Source organism: Bufo bufo, chromosome 4, assembly GCF_905171765.1.
Source record: "Bufo bufo chromosome 4, aBufBuf1.1, whole genome shotgun sequence".
NCBI classification, from domain to species: Eukaryota; Metazoa; Chordata; class Amphibia; order Anura; family Bufonidae; genus Bufo; species Bufo bufo.
Window position 1 is genome coordinate 226882669 of NC_053392.1, and position 20195 is coordinate 226902863.

The 20195-nt window shown below is 41.5% G+C and overlaps 1 protein-coding gene across 3 annotated transcripts in view; it reads left to right on the top strand.

Annotated features, from left to right (window-relative positions):
- Window positions 1-20195, top strand: part of LOC120997966 (probable cation-transporting ATPase 13A4) — a 261365-nt gene that overhangs the window by 132259 nt on the left and 108911 nt on the right. For all 3 annotated transcript variants that reach the window (XM_040428350.1, XM_040428352.1, XM_040428351.1), the window contains exon 10: window positions 16263-16433. In XM_040428350.1, coding sequence (XP_040284284.1) covers window positions 16263-16433 — 171 coding nt within the window. The remainder of the gene's footprint in view (window positions 1-16262; window positions 16434-20195) is intronic.

Below are 20195 nucleotides of genomic sequence, written 5' to 3' on the forward strand. Positions count from 1 at the left end.
TCACTATGCCCATCAGCGAATACCTTGGGGTCTCTTCTTTCCAAAATGGGGTCACTTGTGGGGTAGTTATACTGCCCTGGCATTCTAGGGGCCCAAATGTGTGGTAAGGAGTTTGAAATCAAATTCTGTAAAAAATGACCAGTGAAATCCGAAAGGTGCTCTTTGGAATATGGGCCCCTTTGCCCACCTAGGCTGCAAAAAAGTGTCACACATCTGGTATCTCCGTACTCAGGAGAAGTTGGGGAATGTGTTTTGGGGTGTCATTTTACATATACCCATGCTGGGTGAGAGAAATATCTTGGCAAAAGACAACTTTTCCCATTTTTTTATACAAAGTTGGCAATTGACCAAGATATTTATCTCACCCAGCATGGGTATATGTAAAATGACACCCCAAAACACATTCCTCAACTTCTCCTGAATACAGAGATACCAGATGTGTGACACTTTTTTGCAGCCTAGGTGGGCAAAGGGGCCCATATTCCAAAGAGCACCTTTCGGATTTCACTGGTCATTTTTTACAGAATTTGATTTCAAACTCCTTACCACACATTTGGGCCCCTAGAATGCCAGGGCAGTATAACTACCCCACAAGTGACCCCATTTTGGAAAGAAGAGACCCCAAGGTATTCGCTGATGGGCATAGTGAGTTCATGGAAGTTTTTATTTTTTGTCACAAGTTAGTGGAATATGAGACTTTGTATGAAAAAAATAAAAAAAAAAAATCATCATTTTCCACTAACTTGTGACAAAAAATAAAAAATTCTAGGAACTTGCCATGCCCCTCACGGAATACCTTGGGGTGTCTTATTTCCAAAATGGGGTCACTTGTGGGGTAGTTATACTGCCCTGGCATTCTAGGGGCCCAAATGTGTGGTAAGGAGTTTGAAATCAAATTCTGTAAAAAATGACCTGTGAAATCCGAAAGGTGCTCTTTGGAATATGGGCCCCTTTGCCCACCTAGGCTGCAAAAAAGTGTCACACATCTGGTATCTCCGTACTCAGGAGAAGTTGGGGAATGTGTTTTAGGGTGTCATTTTACATATACCCATGCTGGGTGAGAGAAATATCTTGGCAAAAGACAACTTTTCCCATTTTTTTATACAAAGTTGGCATTTGACCAAGATATTTATCTCACCCATCATGGGTATATGTAAAATGTGGAGAGGAGGAGAGAAAAAAAGGAGGGGGGTTAATCTCTATTCTTCCCAAGGGAATTTTTGAGAGTTTCCAGCAGGGCGCCAGAGGAGGGATTTGAAAACTGTATTTGTATTTGCCAAAGGCAAAAAAAAATTTGATATGTTTTTTCGTATTTTTGATATTGGAGGGATCTTTAGGCTGCCAGGGGTAAACACACCATCAGGGGGGATCCCCTAATGGAGAGGATATAAGCACAGAAGATAGAGCAAAACGTTTTTTACCCCTATACACGGCGCCAGTATCCCTTAGATCAGCAATATATATGGAAGATGAAAGCAGTTTGTTTTTTCAGATAAATTCAGAGTTTTTTGTGTATTTAAAATTCAAATTTCAATTTACTGGCATGTATATTCCCACCAGTTAAGGTAGTGGCTGTGATGTCATATTAGAAAATATATTGGATATACTATATATATAAAAATATTAAAAACAATTTTCACTCACTTCACCCAGGAGGCACCGGATGGGATAATCACAAAACACCCACCGGATAACCTCCTGCGCCTGGGTCGCCTATAAGATCCCACGGAATGACAGCAGTCCAGTCGAGCTTCTTGTCAATCGACTTTTATTCAAACCACAGGGTAGGGTGAAGGAATCTTGCTCTACGCGTTTCGGGGTATAGAGGACCCCTTCATCAGGAGCATATGCTCCTGATGAAGGGGTCCTCTATACCCCGAAACGCGTAGAGCAAGATTCCTTCACCCTACCCTGTGGTTTGAATAAAAGTCGATTGACAAGAAGCTCGACTGGACTGCTGTCATTCCGTGGGATCTTATAGGCGACCCAGGCGCAGGAGGTTATCCGGTGGGTGTTTTGTGATTATCCCATCCGGTGCCTCCTGGGTGAAGTGAGTGAAAATTGTTTTTAATATTTTTATATATATAGTATATCCAATATATTTTCTAATATGACATCACAGCCACTACCTTAACTGGTGGGAATATACATGCCAGTAAATTGAAATTTGAATTTTAAATACACAAAAAACTCTGAATTTATCTGAAAAAACAAACTGCTTTCATCTTCCGTATATATTGCTGATCTAAGGGATACTGGCGCCGTGTATAGGGGTAAAAAACGTTTTGCTCTATCTTCTGTGCTTATATCCTCTCCATTAGGGGATCCCCCCTGATGGTGTGTTTACCCCTGGCAGCCTAAAGATCCCTCCAATATCAAAAATACGAAAAAACATATCAAATTTTTTTTTGCCTTTGGCAAATACAAATACAGTTTTCAAATCCCTCCTCTGGCGCCCTGCTGGAAACTCTCAAAACTTCCCTTGGGAAGAATAGAGATTAACCCCCCTCCTTTTTTTCTCTCCTCCTCTCCACGTTTGTTCGGCCGATGGGGGACCAACGGCCGACCAGGAGTGCGGTGGCTGACTTAGGTGGGACCAGTTTTGAAAAAGATATACCAGATCTCTTCGTGAGAATAGTGAAAGAAATCAAAAGAATACCAATACATGATGAAATACTACTACCGGACACGATTCCAATGGACACCTGGCTAACCATATCTGAGGGACAAAAAGACACCATTGGAGAAAATAGACACGGCAACCAATACAAGAACACGAATACATCGATCCTGGGAAACATCAAGGACTTTTTAAGAAATGAAATAGACTGGTTCTTTTTATTTATCTATGAACATTTAAAGATCATTCCGCGTGGATTGAGAACCCCTTTAAAACCAACCTTTGAAAAAGACCCAGCATTCATTAAAACCTGGCTAGCAATTAATGATACCTGCTCACTAAATCTAATAAGACTATTAATAATAAAAAGGAAAACAGTTTGTCAAGAGTTAGGTATATCCTTAAAAAACGACCTTAAAAACAAAGTTCCGAACCTAAATATGAATTTTATTACAAGTGCAGCAAGAATTTTTGAATACAATGAAGTTACCAAAAAATGTAGAAAACTATTGAGAGATATTAATGACTACAAACTAGAAAAAATTAGACCATGGGAGAGAAAACATGCACATCAGACAGGACCGCAACAAACATCGGCAAAAATCCCAGTTTCCACCTATGCTTTCCCATTAGAAACAACATAAAAAAATTCACTACCTAAACACACTGGTCCAGGAAGATTCTTTTATAATAGCAAATATCAGAAACACCCAAAAACAGGAACATTACCAAACACCCACAAATTTACTAACCCCAAAATTCACCCATTCACCACAAAGGAAAACACGTCACCTACCACTCTTTCCATGAGGAACGGCAGAACACAAAGACAAAATGTAGCACCCAGTCCAGTGATAAAATCACCTAGATTCAAACAACAAACTACTAATAATACCGCCTCACAAAAAACCACAATACAAAACTGCTCTCGGCATGAACCCATTCCAACACAGATCAACACAGCGACATCTCATCCCCCAGGAGACAAGGGGATAAATGAGAACATCAATATTTCGGAATCTATCCTTAATGCATCTGTACATTCCCACTCCAGTGACCAGTCTGGAGTTTTTTTAACACTCCCTCCCAACCTAGCCGAAAGTCCTTTTTTAGGGAAACTTTCACCTGCACCACCTACAACACCTTCGAACACCCCACTGAGAAACAATATATCCAGCACACAGATCCTCAGTCCATTCTTCACTCCGACAGGTCCGACGCCAGTTCCAAACCATCGTCCCCAAAAAATCACACAATTCTTCAGCCCCATACCACTAACAAGGAAAAGACCCATAAAAGAAGACGACGGTGTAGAGGAGGTAAGCCTAAGAACACCAAAAAAGAAAAAGCCAAACCTCACTCCTCCCCTTTAGACTCCACCCTATCTGTAGAAACAACTATCCCCCCCCCAGAGAAACAAACACCAACCGAAGAACCCAACACAACAGCCCAAAAGAAAGGCATTTTTAATCTCTCCAAATATAACTTAACATCAGATGAAGTACTACTCCTAAGCAAAGGCCTATCGTTTTGCCCCACCCAATATCCTGATCCATTTGAACTATTCGTGGACCTCAACCAATACATACGGAAGCTTACTTTAAAAAGGCATTTCACAATCAAAAATTTGAATAAAGAAAATGGTATAAATCCCACGGCCGACATAAATACTACACAACCGCTCAACCCCGCCTCCATAGAGATTTCCGAACCAGCACCAATCCCATCAAACTTAAAATTAAAATCATCCTTTTATCCCTTAGAAAGTAGGGGTCCACATTTAGAGAGCTTTTTCAATATAGTCCTTGATGATCTAAAAACTCTCACAGATTCACAAACAGATAAACCAACACTCAACCTCAGCAGATGTGAAAATAAAGCCCTAAAAAATCTTAAACAAAACAAAGAAGTAGTAATAAAAAGTGCAGACAAGGGAGGGGGGATAGTTATTATGGATCGGAACTATTATCTTGAAGAATCAATGAGAATCCTATCAGATGCTGAGTACTATAGCATCATTAAGGAAGACCCCACCCCATCCTTTAAAAAGGACTTGCAAATCCTGATTGATTCAGGATATAGCACAGGAATTTTAAACAAAAAGGAAAAATCCTTTGTCTCCAGCACCCATCCAACAACAGCTCGATTCTATTTCCTTCCAAAAATCCACAAATCCATCACCCGTCCACCTGGCAGGCCAATCATTTCAGGGATTGACTCTCTCACCTCCAACCTTTCAGCCTATATAGACAAATACCTTCAGAAGTATGTACTTAAACTCCCTTCCTATCTTAGAGACTCCTCCCACTTAATTAATATATTAGATGAGATTGTATGGAAACCCCATTACATCTGGGTTACGCTTGATATAGCCTCACTCTACAGCAATATCCAACACACTCTGGGCCTAAAAGCAATAAGACACTTTTTAGACAATGATAAAGAGATGTCCTCAACCCAAAAAGAGTTCATTTTGGAATCAATTTCTTTTATTTTGAAACATAACTATTTTATTTTTAATGAACAATTCTATACCCAAAAAAAAAGGAACAGCCATGGGGACAAAATTTGCCCCATCATACGCCAATTTATTTGTGGGACACTTTGAACAAAAAACAGGACTAATGTCGAACAAAAATATCGTAATATTCAAAAGATTCATAGACGACATTATATTCATATGGGACAACAGTACAGAGAATCTAGTAAAATTCATAGAAGAAATCAACCAAAATAATTGGGGCCTAAAATTCACCTCCGAATACCATCTGAAAGAGGCAACCTTCCTTGATATTAATATTAAAATCATAGCAAACAAAATCACCACCAGAACTCATTTCAAAAAAGTAGACTCAAATAGCTACCTAGATTATTCAAGCTGTCACTATTCTAAATGGAGAAATAATATACCATATGGACAAATGAAACGGGTTAGAAGAAATTGCTCAGACACGAAAGTAATGGAGAAACAAATAAAAACGCTGAAAGAAAGGTTTAGAGACAAAGGGTATCCAAAAGGACTGATCAATAGCTCTGCCAAACGAGCCACTTCCATCAGTCAAGACACTGCGCTACAACCTGCCCCAGTCAAAACCATAAAAGACGATAGATATCAGTATAACCTCATCACCCGGTACAACATTCATCACACCAACATCAGACAAACTCTGAATAAACATTGGGGCATTCTCCTCAAAGACCCCATCCTTAAAAAACTTTTACCGAAACAACCTTCAATAACGTTTAGAAGAGCCAAAACCTTAAAAAATTTGATTGCACCCTCATGTCCAAAAATAACCTTGAATTCTGAAGCTAGCCCAATCGACCCTATAGATAAGACAGGAATACAAAAATGTACCTCAAGAAAATGTCTCTGTTGCCCTATGATTACCCACGGGGTCAAAACAGTCAACATCCCTAATCCTAAAGAAACCACCAAAAAAATTAAAGATGAGTCCGTTTGGACCATCAAACAGGAATTAAACTGTGGGTCGAGAAACATAATCTATCTCCTCTACTGTCCGTGTGGTCTAAAATACATTGGAAGGACCACACAGACAGTTAGAGAGCGGATGAACGAGCACCGCTCAAACATCAGACGGAGTATTCTTACCCACAGCGTCTCGCGACACTATGCAGAGACTCATAACAGTGACCCATCAAGCCTGAGGGTGTCACCGTTAGAACAGACACACACCTACCAGCAACTTTGTCGCAAAGAGATGCACTGGATTTACAAACTCAATACCCTTGCCCCTTTTGGACTGAATGAGACCCTTGAATATTCGAACTATTAAATTTCTGCTACATCTTATTTATTTATTTATTTATATATCTATATATTTATATATATAAGAAATTAACAAAACTAGCGCATCAACAATTATGCTTCTTCGAATATCTCAATCAATAGAATATAATGCTATACATATCAACACACCACTTCTTATAAAAGGATCCAGATTAATCATATTTATATGCATATTATATATATATATTTTATGTGTGTATTTTACATCATATATTATTTATATTTTTTATACGGTCATTTTGCAATCTAAGATATCTATTAATCAATACTAATAATTTTATTAATAATTTTAAAAACAACGATGTAATAACATTTTTTATACCGTTAGGAAGTTTTATTCTGATGAAATTCAATTTTTTGTAATGTATCGCTTACTTCCGTATATGTATGTGTACATGTGTATATGTTTGTTGACACCCTCGTGGCCTCATGTACACACAGACATATACATGGTTATCCGGGGCACACAATCACTTCCCTCCGACCATACCCCTTACATATATATATATATATGGAGGAAGATAGACACAAAGAATCATGTCTCCTATTACAGGAAAATAGAAATTGCCGATGCGTTCCAGGGTGAACCGCAGACCGGAAGTTACTTAAGAACGAAAATATATATGGAGAAAATGTTCCAAGTCGATAATAAATAAAAAACAATAAGAGGCCTGGTCGCAGGATCCTAGCAATCTAAACAAAACAAAAATAGAGATTTATATATATATATATATATATGAAGAAATAGTCTCTTTACATCGCCCGAGTCGAGTCCTTTGCATGAGTGGATCGTCACTTCCGGTGCGTTCCATGGTGGAACGCATACCGGAAGTGACGTTCCGATATCAGGTAACAGCTGAGATCCAATACGGCTTGTTCCTAGTGGAACACAAACCGGAAGTAACACAAAGGACCCTGTACAGACGGCAAGACAAATTCCATGTTAAAATAACCAAAAATTGCATTCTACTACTACTGAAATTGTATTTTATTACCTACATATTGCGATCTGTATAGAACTATATATGCATATATGAGGGAACGCCGCTCCCGGTGCGTTCCATGCTGGAACGCAAACCGGAAGTGACGTTTTCCAGCGCTTTTTGGCGCATTTTCCACAAACAGCTTGTGTATTTATACCCCCCAAAAGATGTATGATGTCATATGCTCCTGATGAAGGGGTCCTCTATACCCCGAAACGCGTAGAGCAAGATTCCTTCACCCTACCCTGTGGTTTGAATAAAAGTCGATTGACAAGAAAAAAAAAAAAAAAAAAAAAGGTCATATGCTCCTGATGAAGGGGTCCTCTATACCCCGAAACGCGTAGAGCAAGATTCCTTCACCCTACCCTGTGGTTTGAATAAAAGTCGATTGACAAGAAGCTCGACTGGACTGCTGTCATTCCGTGGGATCTTATAGGCGACCCAGGCGCAGGAGGTTATCCGGTGGGTGTTTTGTGATTATCCCATCCGGTGCCTCCTGGGTGAAGTGAGTGAAAATTGTTTTTAATATTTTTATATATATAGTATATCCAATATATTTTCTAATATGACATCACAGCCACTACCTTAACTGGTGGGAATATACATGCCAGTAAATTGAAATTTGAATTTTAAATACACAAAAAACTCTGAATTTATCTGAAAAAACAAACTGCTTTCATCTTCCGTATATATTGCTGATCTAAGGGATACTGGCGCCGTGTATAGGGGTAAAAAACGTTTTGCTCTATCTTCTGTGCTTATATGTAAAATGACACCCCAAAACACATTCCTCAACTTCTCCTGAATACAGAGATACCAGATGTGTGACACTTTTTTGCAGCCTAGGTGGACAAAGGGGCCCATATTCCAAAGAGCACCTTTCGGATTTCACAGGTCATTTTTTACAGAATTTGATTTCAAACTCCTTACCACACATTTGGGCCCCTAGAATGCCAGGGCAGTATAACTACCCCACAAGTGACCCCATTTTGGAAAGAAGAGACCCCAAGGTATTTCGTGATGGGCATAGTGAGTTCATAGAAGTTTTTATTTTTTGTCACAAGTTAGTGGAATATGAGACTTTGTAAGAAAAAAATAAATAAAAAATCATCATTTTCCGCTAACTTGTGACAAAAAATAAAAAGTTCTATGAACTCACTATGCCCATCAGCGAATACCTTAGGGTGTGTACTTTCCGAAATGGGGTCATTTGTGGGGTGTTTGTACTGTCTGGCCATTGTAGAACCTCAGGAAACATGACAGGTGCTCAGAAAGTCAGAGCTGCTTCAAAAAGCGGAAATTCACATTTTTGTACCATAGTTTGTAAACGCTATAAATTTTACCCAAAGCATTTTTTTTTTACCCAAACATTTTTTTTTTATCAAAGACATGTAGAACAATAAATTTAGAGCAAAATTTATATATGGATCTCGTTTTTTTTGCAAAATTTTACAACTGAAAGTGAAAAATGTCATTTTTTTGCAAAAAAATCGTTAAATTTCAATTAATAACAAAAAAAGTAAAAATGTCAGCAGCAATGAAATACCACCAAATGAAAGCTCTATTAGTGAGAAGAAAAGGAGGTAAAATTCATTTGGGTGGTAAGTTGCATGACCGAGCAATAAACGGTGAAAGTAGGGTAGGTCAGAAGTGTAAAAAGTGGCCTGGTCTTTCAGGGTGTTTAAGCACTGGGGGCTGAGGTGGTTAACATTGGCAGCAGGTCGCGGGTAACAAGCACAAGGTCTACACGAGATAGTGTGGCAGATGATGCCGAGTGGCAGGTGTATTGGCAATCACTAGGATGTAAGTGTCTCCATCCCTCTGTTAAACCATGGGCCTCTGCCCAGTTACTGAGCGATCTACTATGAGTGGCCTGGGGACGGAGTCTATCAGCAATTGGATCTAAAACAGCGTTATATTCCCCCAACATGATCAAGGGGGGCAATCGGTAGGGTCGCCACTTTACCCATTATTTTGTCTATTATGCCTTGCTGAAATGGGGGAGGGACAACTATTACATAGTCCATTCCCCACACTGCAGCAGAAGCAATGACATATCGGCCAGAGATATCTAGCTGCACTGAGTGTAACTGAAAAGGGAGCACTTTAGCTATAAGCACTGAGACTCCCCTAGCATATTTGCTATATACTGTGTGATAGGCAGACCCCACCCACTGCCTTTTTAGAGCTAACACTTTCTGCCCCCCCAGGTGGGTCTCCTGCAAAATCACCACATCTGGGCTATATCCTTTCAGGTAGTTAAAGACAAGGGAGCATTTTACTTAATCATTCAGCCCCCGGACGTTCCAGGAGACAAACCTACAGGTGGCCATTCCAAAAGAGAAATCCATTGAAACGACATGAGAGGACCCCAGAGTGCACAGGCCAGTCACACACACATGCACACCACGAGACACAAAACACAAATATAACAGATTACCCAGTTCCTGTACTAGAAAAAAAAAACTCCCTGCCCAGACCCCCCCAACTTATCTGAGCTTAGCATCCCAAACCGTCGATACGCTAACCTTCCCTTAAAACACAGGGAGACACATAGAACATGGAAAGTCACCAAGTCCTCGGTATTGTCGTATGATTCCCAAGGGTCGACGAAAGTATCCAGTCCATCTGAAGCTCCTCACAAATGTTGCGGCCATCCGTAGGGTGTGCTTTGTTGTGGACACTTGGGGGCCTGCAGGTGGTCAACCCCTCCTATCCAGCCAGTCAGACGCCTCCTCAGGGGTAGAGAAGAATCTTGCAGAATCCCCATATTGAACTCTGAGACACGAAGGATACAGCACAGCGTACTTGATGCCCTTCTCCCGCAGTCGTGATCTCACCGCTGTGAACTGTCGCCTCTGCTTCTGGATCTCTGATTAGAAATCCGGGTAGAATGAAAGTCTAGTATTTTCAAACTTTTTCTCTTTCAGCTGGTGAGCTGCCACTAGAATAGTATCTCGTTCACGATAGTTCTGAACTTTCAGAATAAACGGGCGTACAGGAGCCCCAGGTGGCAAGGGTCTGGTGGGTATTTTATGTGCCTGCTCCACAATGAAATTGGAGGACAGAGTGATAGGCGCCAGACATTGTTTGATGAGTTGTTCCGCAAAGTCTTTAGGTGTTTAGCCCTCGGCTCTTTCCGGGAGGCCCAGAATGCATATGTTATTGCGTCTATTGCAGTTTTCTGCATCCTCCACCTTTGCCTGCAGTATTTTCACCTGCTGCTGGAGGGCTTGCACCTGATTTTCCCCCACGGGCACCACATCTTCCACCTCTCCCAAACGCCTCTTCACCTCTGCGGTTCTGTCTCGTATCTTATCAATATTGTAGCGGAGGCAGGTTAGATCTGTTTGAAGATAATCTATTTTAGCTGTAAGTGCGGACTGGCAGTTCGTAATAGCAGACATTATTTTACTCAGGTCCACCTCCACTTGGTCAGGAGAACTACTTTCCCCCATCTCCTCCGTTTGGCTCATGACATCCACCAGTGCCTTAGGGGTATGGAAAGTAGTGGAAGTGCCGATTTTGCGGCCCATGAATATCATGTTTTGGATTGTGATTAATAGGGGGTCGCACCCAAGGTTTCTTCACATTAATTTTCAGGAGTTCCCGAGGAATATCACTGACCTCCCTTCCAATGAAAGCTCCAGGCATCCACAGGGCTCAGCAAGGCAGCATCACCTTTCTCCTCTCCCTTCTCCTCCAATAGGGGGTTCAAGATGTCGGGGCCGCGTGCCCATAGAAGCCCCAAATACTGAAAGTCCAGGAGGCAGCAAAAGCTGGGGAGCCTCCTCACAGCTCTCCTCTGTATCGCCGTAGCTTGGGGATCCACAGGGTTACAAGTCACAGGCAGAGCACCCTATGCCCACGGATGTAGGATCCGGATGTAGGATGTAGGCAGGAGGCCGCACTGACCCAGCGGGACCAAGAAGGGGGGAGAGAAGCCCAGACAGGTCTGTTCAGGGGCTGCCACAACTTGGGATCGGGCTCAGCGCCGCTTACAGACTGGAAATGCCGAATGGCCAGGATAATAGGAGGATTTCGGAGGAGCTGAAGTGCGAGCTTCCCCACGCCATAATGGTCCATCCATCTACACCATTAAATGAGCCTAAACAGGCAAAACTGACATAAATGATATTTATATCCTTAGTATTAACTAGCATGCATGTTGTAAAATAGGTCCAGGTCTCTTCATTAAAACCCACAACTTTACTGTAAGCTCATAAAAACCATGTTGCCAGCCAGGGGCGTACATAGAAATCATTGGGCCCCATAGCAAGAATCTGAATTGGGCCCCCATAACTCCGCCCACTACCCATCCCTAGCCCATCCCACCACCTGCCCTGGCTCCTCTACTTCCATACTCCCATTGTATTCTTACTGAACCAGAGAATTAAAGGCACAGGTCAGTTTTCCCGCAAAAGGAACGCCGTAGGAACAAAACCTGTTAAACGGTGGAGGAATTGGACCATTTGGAATTTTTTGCCTGCTTCCCACTACATTGTATGCCATATTAATGTGCAACTTGTACCGCAAAAAATAAGCCCTCATATTGATATGTGAACGGAAAAATAAAAAAGTTATGGCTCAAGGAAACTAGGGAACAAAAATGCAAAAACGAAAATACCTCCGGTATCTTAATGGTTAAAAGGGTTATTCAACCCCTATTATGCCGCCAAAATGCCGGGCACCACATACAGGTAATACTTATGCCCGCGGGGAAGGGGGGTGCATCCAATAGCAGGTCGCAATGTGATGCTAGGAAGGCTAGTTCACATCGATTGTGGCCTGCTATTGACTGCCCCCCACGTCGCCGGATGTTTTCATCTACGCGACCAGGGAATGCAGAGGCAGCCATAAGGGTATCAGGAGGGTTGTGGGGCAAGTATAACCTGTATGAGGTGCCTGGGCATTTTGGGGGGCATTATAGGGGTTGGATAACCCCTTAACTCCTTTCTGCTGAAGCTTAGTTTGCATAACCCTGCAAGGTGACTGAGTGGGGATGTGCTTCTGCTGTGCTGGCAGGGCACACTGTCCTCCATCAGCAAGCAGAGTTTATGGGGGGGGGGGAGAGCACACTGTCCTGAGTCCTTTATCTATGAGCCTACAGTGCCACCCCAACCCCACAGGAACTCTTCTTGCTTGCTGCTGCCCTCCCCCCATCAAGAATACCAACATGAGCTTTTTATTTACTCTTCTTACTGTGGGTAGCTTGGCTGTGGCACACATCAGGGGCAGGCAAGTGTTTATTCTCAGTCGGCGGCGGTGAGGCTGGGGGGTGGGGGGGGAGGCCTGGCTATGTTCAATGACCAACTGTTCTCCAGTCTGATCCGGTGGGTGGCTGATGGCTGGACCCACCATCCTATAGATGGCGGCTGAAGGCTGGATCCACATCCGTAACGATCTGCTCTATAAAAATGTCACATGACCTAACCCCTCAGGTGAATGCTGTAAAAATAAATAAATAAAAATCAATAACAACAAATTTTTTGGTCACCTTGCCCCATAAAGTGTTATAATGAATGATCAAAAAATCATATGTACCCAAAAATAGTACCAATAAAACTGGAACCTTATCCCCTAGTTTCCAAAATGGGGTCACTTTTCGGGAGTTTCTCCTGTAATGGTGCATCAGGGGGCTTCAAATGGGACATGGCATCTAAAAACCAGTTCAGCAAAATCTGCCTTCCAAAAACCATGTGGCGCTCCTTTTCTTCTGCGCCCTGCCGTGTGCCAATACAGCAGTTTATGACCAAATGTGGGGTGTTTCTGTAAACTGCAGTATCAGGGTTATAAATATTGAGTTTTGTTTGGCTGTTAACCCTCGATGTGTTAAAGAAAAAAATTGATTAAAATGGAAAATCTGCCAAAAAAGTGAAATTTTAAAATTTGATCTCCATTTTCCTTTAATTCTTGTGGAACGCCTAAAGGGTTAACAAAGTTTGTAAAATCTGTTTTAAGTAACTTGAGGGGTGTAGTTTCTACAATGGGGCCATTTATGGGGGTATCCACTATGTAAGCCCCACAAAGTGACTTCAGAACTGGTTCTTAAAAAGTGGGTTTTGGAAATTTCTTAAAAATTTTAAGAATTGCTTCTAAGATTCTAAGCCTTCTTATGTCCTAAAAATGGGGAACATATGGGGAATGTTAAGTAATAAATATTTTATGAGGTATCACTTTCTGTTTTAAAAGTAGAGAAATAGAAATTTAGAAAATTGCTAATTTTTAAAATTTTTGGGTAAATTTGGGATTTTTTCATAAATAAAGGTGAAATATATTGACTCAAGTTTATGACTATCATGAAGTACAATGTGTCACAAGAAAACAATCTCTGAATGGCTTGGATAAGTAAAAGCGTTCCAAAGTTATTACCCGATAAAGTGAGATATGTCAGATTTGCAAAATTAGGCCTGTTCAGGAAGGGGGCAAATGGCCCGGATGTGAAGTAATTAATGAGTTTAGAATAAAGTTCTGGATTTTAATGAGAATTCTATTGTGGACTTTCTTAATTAGTGAGCGTCAACAAGCTGTCCACTTGGGATAAGGACATGTGGGGTAATTTATCAAACTGTTGTAAAGTACTGTAGAATTGACTTAGTTGCCCAGAGTAACCAATCAGATTCCATCTTTCATTTTTGACAGCTCCTTTTGAAAATGAAAGGTGGAATCTGATTGGTTGCTAGGGGCAACTAAGCCAGTTCTGCTTTACACCAGTTTGATAAATGACCCCAATGGTTTTCAATCTGTGGAGAAAAAAAATGAGCACAAACAAATAACTTTAAGCCTGTATTAGACTGGCTCATTGTCGGCCAGTTTATCATTAATGCTCATTATCGATGATCTAACAGTCTAAGGCCTCTTGCAAATGACTGTGTGCCCCCCGTGGCCTGCATATGGCGGGTCCACAATACACGGGGCACCGGCTGTGTGCATTCCGCACCAAGGATGCTGACCCATTCACTTGAATGGGTCTGCAAATCTGGAGATGCGGAATGGAAGCATGGAACGGAACCCTACGGAAGCACTACGGAGTGCTTTCGTGGGGTTCCGTTCCGTGCTTCTGTTCCGCAAAAAGCTAGAACTTGTCCTTTCTTTTTGCAGAACGGATGGATCGCAGACCCCATTCAAGTGAATAAGGACGCGATCCGCATGCACCATCCCCACAGTTGGTGCACGTTCGTGTGCAAGAGGCCTAATACTGCAGCCGATTACCCAATGAATGAGTTGCTTGTTCATCCTGAAATCCAGATTTTTAAGCATACTTAAAAATCATCATTTGACGATGGCAGATCATGCCGTGTAATAAAGATCCGCCGCTGGCAAACAACTGTACAGCATGGGGACGAGCGATGGCATAACATTGCATTTAATAGCAACAGTCTCCTCCACTAGCGAGCAGGCGATTGCTGGGCAGGAATGCTTCCCTCCCGACAATTGCCTGCCTGTTTAGCGAAGAATGCGCCTTTAGTCACTGTACATGTGATAGATCAAAATAAACAGCAGATCATATTAATGAAAAAATAATAAAAAGACTAGATTGTGTGTGTGTGTGTATGAGAACATACAGAGCACAATATAGTGGGAGATGTATATACAACGTGATAACTGCCCAATAGAAAACAATAGAAATAGGCATAGAAAAAAAATAAAAAATAAGGCAAATACTTCAGCTTGGAAATAGGCTGGTGTGCAAACATTCAATAACAGTTAAGGGCTCTTTCACACTTGCGTTATTGTCTTCCGGCATAGAGTTCCGTCGTCGGGGCTCTATGCCGGAAGAATCCTGATCAGGATTATCCTAATGCATTCTGAATGGAGAGAAATCCGTTCAGGATGCATCAGGATGTCTTCAGTTCCGGAACGGAACGTTTGTTGGCCGGAGAAAATACCGCAGCATGCTGCGCTTTTTGCTCTGGCCAAAAATCCGGAACACTTGCCGCAAGGCCGGATCCGGAATTAATGCCCATTGGAAGGCATTGATCCGGATCCGGCCTTAAGCTAAACGTTGTTTCGGCGCATTGCCGGAGCCGACATTTAGCTTTTTCAGAGTGGTTACCATGGCTGCCGGGACGCTAAAGTCCTGACAGCCATGGTAAAGTGTAGTGGGGAGCAGCATACTTACCGTCCGTGCGGCTCCCCGGGCGCTCCAGAGTGACGTCAGGGCGCCCCAAGCGCATGGATCATGTGATCACATGGACACGTCATCCATGCGCATGGGGCGCTCTGACGTCATTCTGGAGCGCCCCGGGAGCTGTAAGTATACCGGTCCCCCGCTCCCCACTACTACTATGGCAACCAGGACTTTAATAGCGTCCTGGGTGCCATAGTAACACTGAAAGCATTTGGAAGACGGTTCCGTCTTCAAATGCTTTCAGTACACTTGCGTTTTTCCGGATCCGGCGGGCACCTCCGGCAACGGAAGTGCATGCCGGATCCCAACAACGCAAGTGTGAAAGAGGCCTAAAACTGGGAAATGTATCAGTTGTATGTGACATTGGACCCACAATGTATGTTGTGCTCCATGGCAGCAGCACAAAATACGCGTAGGTTACTGGAGGATGCTGCCTGACATTGGTTAATTCTCCTTGGTGGATATTTATTGCTAACTACATGACAAAATAAAATGGTCTTAAGAGGCAGGAAATGCTCAACCCCATATGCAGTTGTGCATCTATACAGAGCTCATATGCAGGATTTGTTACTGAAATAGATGAACTTTTGCACGATATTCTAATTTTTTTGAGTTTCACCTGTATTTTCTTGCAAACAGTTCTATACCATTATAAAATATAGTTTCATCTGCAAACAATTTTTTGAGTTCCTATATAAATATTGACTTCGTTTTTAGGGGAAAGTGTTCCAGTGACAAAGACAGCTTTGCCAAATACTGACAATTCCATTCCTTGGAAGATGCACAGTGGTGAGGATTACAAGAGACATGTGCTGTTCTGCGGCACAGAGGTCATCCAGACTCAATCTTTTAATAAAGGTTTGGTGAAAGTGGTTGTATTAAGAACAGGTATGTGTATATAACAACTCTGCTTTAAGGACGATTCATGTGTAACATATTTAATCTGATCCAATTTTATATTAACCATGCCGTGAATTATGTTCATACAGTGATATATGCATTGTATATTCTTGTGCATACTATGTATCCTGGAATAAGACTGTGTTGTCCAAAGGTTATGTTACTCTAAGTTGCAGATAGTACATTGCATATGATTAGTGTTGAGCGAATCAAAGCTTTCGAAAATTAGGAAAAATTTAATTTGCCATGAATCTGAAATTTCCTCTCGCTTCGTGGTAACGAATAGTTTTTTTTTTCTAAAATGGCTGCTGTATGTTTTACAAAGTGAAAGTAAGAAGCCCAGGAATGCGAGATTACCTATAATTCCATGCAGCCAGCCAATTCACAGATGGGCTGTGATGTCACAGCCCTATAAAAGCCTTATCCCGCTCGGTCTCTGCCATTTCACTGTGAGCTGAGCTTAGGGAGAGATGTGACAAGCACTTATGCGCTAGGGACAGTGTTGCAGAAAACTGTTAAAAAAAATAATCTTGGATAGAGAGAGTGCAGGGACAGTGTGGCGGAGATCATAGGAAGAGTGTTTTGAGACTGTAGGGAGAGCATAGAGAGACAGCAGGGACAGTGCAGGTTGTGTGTAATTGCAGCATGCATCTTGTTGAGTTGCTATCACATGCTTAGTTAATATGTTATTTTACACATAGAATTACTGTGCATCAGACTCAGTATTAAAGGGTTTTCTTATATATCATTGTGTTTATCTTGTTCAACTGCTGCCACATTCTTAGATGTTACATTACTGATGTAGTTACTGTACACTATGGCCAACAGACAGTTGGCCGGGCCCTCCAAAGGAACTGGCAGTGGCTAAAATGTTGCTGCAGCTGGCATAAGTAGCAGCAGAAGAAGGGGAGGTTAGTAGCAACCTCAACAAGAGGACAGAGCTGCCACTGTCATCCATCGGACGTGTTTTGATCAATTATCCAGCTGTACTGGAATGATTAACTCAATATTCAACATCATCTCAAGTGACAACAAATACACATAAGCAGGAATTGATGTGTTCTTCTGACACCACGTTTAGTTGGCATGGTCCAGAAACTGCCTCTGTGCCCTCACCTGTCCTGAAACGTACATTGTTAAACAGCCATTTTTGCGGTGTATTTATTGGAAAAAATAAGTATATCTTATTAGCCGTTCTGTGGTGAAGTTATAATATTCTACAGCATTTTTTGGGTGTATTAATAGGAAAAAAGTATGTCTTATTAGCCGTTCTGCAGTAAAGTTACATTGTTCTACAGCCTTTTTTGTGGTGTATTAATAGAAAATATACTAACGTCTTATTAGCTGTTCTGCGGTGAACGTACATTGTTATATAGCCATTTTTGTGGTGTATTAATAGAAAAAAAAAGTACGTCTTATTAGCTGTTCTGTGGTGAAGTTACTGTACATTGTACTACAGCCATTTTTGAGGTGTATTGATAGGAAAATAAAAACGTCTTATTAGCCGTTCTACGGGGAAGTTACATTGTTTCACAGCCTTTTTTGGGTTGTATTAACAGGGGAATAAAAATATGTCTTATTAGCCGTTCTGCCGTGAAGTTACATTGTTCTACAGCCTTTTTTGGGGTGTATTATTAGGAAAAGAAAGTACATCTTATTAGCCATTAGGCGGGGAAGTTACATTGTTCTACAGCCTTTTTTGGGGTGTATTAATAGGAAATATACGTATGTCTCATTAGCCGTTCTGCGGTGAACGTACAATGTTATACAGCCATTCTTGTGGTGTATTAATAGTAATAAACTACGTCTTATTAGTCATTTTGCAGTGAAGTTACATTGTTCTACAGTCTTTTCTGGGGTGTATTAATAGGAAATATACTTTCGTCTTATTAGTCTTTGTGTGGTGAATAGAGATGAGCGAATTGAAATTGACGAAGTAGAATTCGATCGATTTTCAGGTAAAATTTGATTTGCACCGAATCCGATTTTCCTCACGCTTCCTGGTAACGAATCACATTTTTTCCTAAAATGGCTGCTGCACGTGTGATGACATGGAGCAAGGAACTCTGGGAAGGCAGGATGACCCATAGTGCCATACATGCAGCCAATCAGCAGCCAGCCAGCCCTGTGATGTCAGTCCTATAAATAGCCTCAGCCATCTTGGATTCTGCCATTTTCCAGTGTACTTAGTGCAGCGAGAGATGTCAGCAGGCGCTAGGGACAGTGCTATAAAAAACTTAATTGTGCTAAAAAAAACTATTTACAAGTTCAGGGAAAGAATATTCAAGGTGTAGGGAAAGGTGTAGGGAAAGGATAGGGAGGAATCATTCCACAGCAATTATGTTGAACAGGGTTGGTGAGGTGAGGTGAGGTTACAACCTGGTAATAGGAACAATCCTATTACACCTTGCTGCACTGACTGGGGACATAAATTGCCAATATACAGCTCTGTAATTCCAGCAAACCATTCTTGTTATTGGGGTGCAAGTGCTGTTTGATACAGCCATTAACAGAGTTTATTACAAGGAAATATTTTTATGTCTTATTTTCCCTTGTGCGGTACAGTTATATGTTCCAAAGCATTTTTTGGCTTGCATTAGTGGGAAAAAGGGCTTATTAGCCGTTGTGTGGTGAAGTGCGAAAACTACAGCCCTTTTTGTCGTGTATTAGTGGCAAAAGTAAAATATATTTGCCGTTCAGCAGTGCAGTTATATGTTCTAAAGCCCTTTTTTGTTGTGTATTAGTGGAAAAAGAAAAATATATTTGCCGTTCAGCGGTGCACTTATATGTTCTAAAGCCCTTTTTGTCGTGTATTAGTGGCAAAATAAAAATATGTATACCGTATTTGCCATTCAGCGGTGCAGTTATATGTTATAAAGCCTTTTTTGTCGTGTATTAGTGGCAAAAGTAAAATATATTTGTCGTTCAGCGGTGTAGTTATATGTTCTAAAGCCCTTTTTTGTTTCTATTAGTGGGAAATAAAGGGCTTACTGCAGACTTTTTTTTTTTTTTAACCTTTCCCGACCAGCGGCGTAATAGTACTACGGCGCGCTGATCAGGTGGGTGCATGAGCTGCGCCCGCCCGATCAGCTGCAGGGGAATGGCTGTTCCCATTAGCCAGACCCTTGCTGTATGCGCCGACATCGGAGAAAACACTGATGCCGGCCATTAACCCTCACTATTCTACGGTCTTCGCTGCCCGCTGCATGTTCGGGGTGTGTGGAGGGAGGGAGCTCCCCCCTTTCCTTCCCTAACACAAAAACAAGATTTCATTCTGTTCAAAAATGCATTTACTGTGTAAAACTTAACAAAAATAAAAATAATAGACATATTGGGTGTCGCCGTGTCCATAACAACCTACTCTATAAAAATATCACATTATATGCCCCCTCAGGTGAATACTGTAAAAAAAAAAAAAAAAAAACTATACCAAAACAGCCTTCTTTCCTCCTTGCCTCACAAAAAGTGTAATACCAAGCGATCAAAAAGTCTTATGTACCCTAAAATAGTACCAATGAAAGGTCACCTCATCCTGCAAAAAATGAGTCCCCACAAAAGACAATCGCTGAAAAAATAAAAACCAATGGCGCCCATAAATCAATCCATCAAAATCTGCGCTGCAAAAGCCATATGTTGCTCCTTCCATTCTGAGTCCTGCCATGAGCCCCCACAGCAGTTTACCACCTCATATTGGGTGTTGCCGTATTCAGGAGAAAATGGGTAAACAATTATGGGGTGCTTTTTCTCCTG